At 40.8% G+C, this 6,000-nt stretch overlaps 1 protein-coding gene across 1 annotated transcript; it reads left to right on the plus strand.

Annotated features, from left to right (window-relative positions):
- The first annotated feature begins 269 nt into the window (after positions 1–269).
- LOC120035243 (zinc finger protein 135-like) lies at positions 270–5,705 on the plus strand. Its single transcript, XM_038982032.1, has 2 exons — positions 270–441; positions 4,240–5,705. The coding sequence occupies exons 1-2, from the start codon at positions 270–272 to the stop codon at positions 5,379–5,381; spliced, it is 1,314 nt and encodes a 437-aa protein (XP_038837960.1). The 3' UTR covers positions 5,382–5,705.
- The last annotated feature ends 295 nt before the right edge of the window (positions 5,706–6,000 follow it).

The raw sequence follows: 6,000 nt of genomic DNA on the forward strand, positions 1-6,000 counted from the left end.
ACTTATAATATGGAGGTAAATACTAGTGGAGTAAACCACAGGGGAGAACACAACTTATAATATGGAGGTAAATACTAGTGGAGTAAACCACAGGGGAGAACACAACTTATAATATGGAGGTAAATACTAGTGGATCAAACCACAGGGGAGAACACAACTTATAATATGGAGGTAAATACTAGTGGAGTAAACCACAGGGGAGAACACAACTTATAATATGGAGGTAAACACTAGTGGATCAAACCACAGGGGAGAACACAACGTATAATATGGAGGTAAACACTAGTGGATCAAACCACAGGGGTGAACACAAGGGGAAAGGCTTTGTTTTGATCACACTCAAAGAGGAGGAGCTCAACCGCGGTAAAGCACTTCCAACATCTCTCACGCCAACTGGAGCGCTGGGCCAGCCGCTCTTAAATATCAGCTGTGTCAGCACAGGTGAATCTAACGACTGACTAGCGAGACAACAGGTGAATCTAACACTGACTAGCGAGACAACAGGTGAATCTAACACTGACTAGCGAGACAACAGGTGAATCTAACACTGACTAGCGAGACAACAGGTGAATCTAACACTGACTAGCGAGACAACAGGTGAATCTAACACTGACTAGCGAGACAACAGGTGAATCTAACACTGACTAGCGAGACAACAGGTGAATCTAACGACTGACTAGCGAGACAACAGGTGAATCTAACGACTGACTAGCGAGACAACAGGTGAATCTAACACTGACTAGCGAGACAACAGGTGAATCTAACACTGACTAGCGAGACAACAGGTGAATCTAACACTGACTAGCGAGACAACAGGTGAATCTAACACTGACTAGCGAGACAACAGGTGAATCTAACGACTGACTAGCGAGACAACAGGTGAATCTAACGACTGACTAGCGAGACAACAGGTGAATCTAACGACTGACTAGCGAGACAACAGGTGCAACACATCCTGACCAACAAGGAGGGATTCCAATCAATCAAACAGAATCAACCTCGAAAAATGAAGTCGAGCCAAGCCTATAACAGGGGGCAACCTAACATCTCAGCAAAAATACAAACAAAACCCCAAAGTAGTATAATGTATAACAAAACCCCAAAGCCTATAACAGGGGGCAACTTAACATCTCATAGCAAAAATACAAACAAAACCCTGTTGGACATGTTTTGAGTTCTAACCCAGCTAATATTTGAAAGGATGTCTGTGTTCCTTGTAGTAAAAAGTGGCAAAATGTTTCATGTCTGAATTTCTTTGAATTGGTTTGAATGACATTCTACTTCGTTCAATTCAAATTCTGCTTATTGTGGGGTGTAGCCAATTCAAATTTCAATTCATGGGTTGAATTGAATTAATATTCAGAAATTCCAAATTAACCCCAACCCCTCCTGTGAGACCCTATGATCCGTAAACCAGACATGATACAGACAACATGTTGGTGTCATTATACTGTCAGACCTGGGATCTGTAAATCAGACATGATACAGACAACATGTTGGTGTCATTATACTGTCAGACCTGGGATCTGTAAACCAGACATGATACAGACAACATGTTGTCATTATACTGTCAGACCTGGGATCTGTAAACCAGACATGATACAGACAACATCTTGGTGTCATTATACTGTCAGACCTGGGATCTGTAAACCAGACATGATACAGACAACATGTTGTCATTATACTGTCAGACCTGGGATCTGTAAACCAGACATGATACAGACAACATGTTGGTGTCATTATACTGTCAGACCTGGGATCTGTAAACCAGACATGATACAGACAACATCTTATTGTCATTATACTGTCAGACCTGGGATCTGTAAACCAGACATGATACAGACAACATGTTGTTGTCATTATACTGTCAGACCTGGGATCTGTAAACCAGACATGATACAGACAACATCTTGGTGTCATTATACTGTCAGACCTGGGATCTGTAAACCAGACATGATACAGACAACATCTTGGTGTCATTATACTGTCAGACCTGGGATCTGTAAACCAGACATGATACAGACAACATGTTGGTGTCATTATACTGTCAGACCTGGGATCTGTAAACCAGACATGATACAGACAACATCTTGGTGTCATTATACTGTCAGACCTGGGATCTGTAAACCAGACATGATACAGACAACATCTTGATGTCATTATACTGTCAGACCTGGGATCTGTAAACCAGACATGATACAGACAACATGTTGGTGTCATTATACTGTCAGACCTGGGATCTGTAAACCAGACATGATACAGACAACATCTTGGTGTCATTATACTGTCAGACCTGGGATCTGTAAACCAGACATGATACAGACAACATCTTATTGTCATTATACTGTCAGACCTGGGATCTGTAAACCAGACATGATACAGACAACATGTTGGTGTCATTATACTGTCAGACCTTGGATCTGTAAACCAGACATGATACAGACAACATCTTATTGTCATTATACTGTCAGACCTGGGATCTGTAAACCAGACATGATACAGACAACATCTTGGTGTCATTATACTGTCAGACCTGGGATCTGTAAACCAGACATGATACAGACAACATCTTATTGTCATTATACTGTCAGACCTGGGATCTGTAAACCAGACATGATACAGACAACATCTTGGTGTCATTATACTGTCAGACCTGGGATCTGTAAACCAGACATGATACAGACAACATCTTGTTGTCATTATACTGTCAGACCTGGGATCTGTAAACCAGACATGATACAGACAACATCTTGTCATTATACTGTCAGACCTGGGATCTGTAAACCAGACATGATACAGACAACATCTTGGTGTCATTATTCTCCTTATAATGGGCCCTAAAATATGTAGTATGTCTAGATTCAGAAATGCAATGAATTTTTTCACGTTCATTTATTCAACATTTTAGTAGGCTCAGAAGTACCCTTTTTGATTTTGTTAAATAATAGACATATTGTTTTTAAAGAATATACTCTTCTGGTACATTACATTTAATTTCCAGAGTGGCTTTTTTGAGACCTGAACTACTCTGTATTTTTCACAACATTTAATCCATAGAAGAGTTCTTTGGAGGAAGCATTGTTGACATATATTTGGAATTTGTATCTTAAAGCATAATTGAGAAATAATTACTTGAAGTTACAATATTTGTGAGATTTTGGCCTTACCTAGGCCTCCTTTAAGACTCCATAATGTTTAATCTGTAGGTTATACAAAGAAAAGCAATGGTAATATGAAGCTTTACTAGAATATGTGTAGTGTTATTTATGAATATTGAAAAATAGAAATACACACTGAAAATATAACAGGTTTGATTTAGCACATTTAAAAAATATATATTGTTGAACATAATATACTGTACGGGCATATCAAGGTTACAGAGTGGGATCTCTGCTACTTTTACAGTTATGATTCAATTTGTAAGCTTTACCAACAGAATGAATGTGAAAATGGATTCAAAAAGTTCACCTTCTGCTGGTGATTTGCAAGATGTTTAATGATACAAGTAAATGGAGGGCTATGGTTGGTTTACATTGCCTACTGGGCCATACCACCAATTCGTTGCCTTTTGAGAAGTATAATAATAAATATATGATTTTACAAAAACGTTGCATTCTGTCATGTTCAGCTTCATAAAAAACAAGTGTTCCTATTCATATTTTTTGTCCAGTATAGGAATTGTTAAAGGGATCCATTTTTATCTACTTTCCCCAGAGTCAGATGAACTCGTGGATACCATTTATATGTCTCAGCGGGTGATGTGAAGGAAGTTAGAGGTAGTTTCAGTAGCCAATTCTAACCAGGATATGACTTCCAGTCATTGCACTAACGCTAGTTGCCAGAATCTCACAATATCCCTTTAAAGCCACAATGTAAGATGTTTACCATCAAAGAGTGGGGCCACCAACAAAACATTATTATCAATGGATCAAATGCAGCCTATGACATTGATTTAAATACTGTAGTCCTCTATTATTATAGAGCTCTGCTCAGCCTGTAACCATGACATTATCTATTATTATAGAGCTCTGCTCAGCCTAAAAACATGACATTCCATGACGGCGAGATTCGAGTTGGAACTCGACATAATTTTGTTTTTTTTAAATCATATTTTTTTTACTGGCCCCAGGTTATTGAGGGATATGATTTAGATTAAACTTCATAGCAAGACAGTTGTATTATATGGAGGTTTAATTGAGGTCTCTATTTAAATAAACACTCTGGGTTTGTCTTTGGCAGGAGAAAGACCAGACTCAGAGGAACCAGAGCCAGAGACATCAGCGAGACGACACCACTGCTCCCAGTGTGGAATGAGTTTTACCCGGTTATTACACGTGAAAAGACATGAGAAGACACACACAGGAGAAAAGCCCTTCCACTGCTCCCATTGTGGACAGAGTTTTACCAGGTTATATAGCCTGAAAAGACATGAAAGGACACACACAGGAGAAAAGCCTTTCCACTGCTCTCAGTGTGGAAAGAGTTTTACCCGTTTATGGCACTTGAACATGCATGAGAGAAGGCACACAGGAGAGAAGCCTCACGACTGCTCCGATTGTGGAAAGAGTTTTACCCAAACATGGCACCTGAAAATGCATAAAAGAATGCACACAGGAGAAAAGCCCTTCCTCTGCTCCTATTGTGGAAAGAGTTTTGCCCAGTTAGGGAGCCAGAAAGAACATGAAAGAATACACTCTGGAGAAAAGCCATTCCAGTGTTCCCATTGTGGAAAGAATTTTACCTGGATAGGGAACCTGAAAACTCATGAGAGGACACATACAGGAGAGAAGCCTTTCCACTGCTCCTTGTGTGGAAAGAGTTTTACTCAGTTAGGGGGCCTGATCAAACATAAGAGAATACACAAAGGAGAGAAGCCTTTCCACTGCTCCCTGTGTGGAAAGAGTTTTACTCAGTTATGGACTTTAAAAACACATCAGTGGACACACACAGAAGAAAAGCCTCACACCTGCTCCCAGTGTGGAAAGGGGTTTGTTACGTTAAGGGGCCTGAAAAAGCATGAGAGAATACATACAGGGGAGGAGAAGCCTTATCAATGCTCTCATTGTGGGAAAGGTTTCGGACGATCAGGGTATCTAAAAGTGCATGAAAGAACACACACTGAAGAGAAACCATATCAATGCTCCCAGTGTGAAAATACATTCTTCTCACCAGGGGACCTGAAAAAACATGAGAGAACACACTCTGTAGAGAGGCCTTTCCAATGTTCCCAGTGTGGAAAGAGATTTATTCAGTCATCACATCTGAAAGAGCACACAAGAATACACACAGGAGAAAATCAATTTCAATGCTCTCATTGTGGAAAGGGTTTTACCAGGTTAAGGAGACTGAAAACACATGAGATGACACACACAGGAAAATAGCTTTTCCACTGCTCCCAGTGTGGAAAGATATTTACCTAGTTAGGGAACCTGAAAGACCATGGACCACACACTGGGGAGTTGCCTTACATCTGCTCCCAGTGTGAAAAGAGAGATTTCACATAAACACAGGCAGTTTAGCTAGGTAGTTGGCTAGGTAATTAAACTAGCTAGCTGGCTAGGTAGTTAAGCTAGCTAGTTAAGCTGGCTAGGTAGTTAAGTTAGCTAGCAGAGAGAACAGTCTATGACTAGGGTGCCTGGAGTCTTTGACAATTTTTGGGCCTTCCTCTGACACCGCCTGGTATAGAGGTCCTGGATGGCAGGAAGCTGCGCCCCAGTGATATACTGGGCCATACGCACTACTCTATGTAGTGCCTTGCGGTCGGAGGCCGAGCACTTGCCATACCAGGCAGTGATGCCCTGCTATCGGGGTTATCATGGCAACGTTGGGTCTTATTCTTCTGGATCATTTTGATCAAACAAAGGAAATCATGCTGTCATGACGTCATGGTGTCATGACGTGCCCTTGGGGGGGGATCATAACCCCCCCTCTCGCTCTCTCTCTCCACAGTTTTATGACGATTCGAATGGTCGGTGGGAAATCAAGGAATGTCGAATTTGT

This window comes from Salvelinus namaycush, unplaced genomic scaffold (assembly GCF_016432855.1).
Source record: "Salvelinus namaycush isolate Seneca unplaced genomic scaffold, SaNama_1.0 Scaffold10, whole genome shotgun sequence".
NCBI classification, from domain to species: domain Eukaryota; kingdom Metazoa; phylum Chordata; class Actinopteri; order Salmoniformes; family Salmonidae; genus Salvelinus; species Salvelinus namaycush.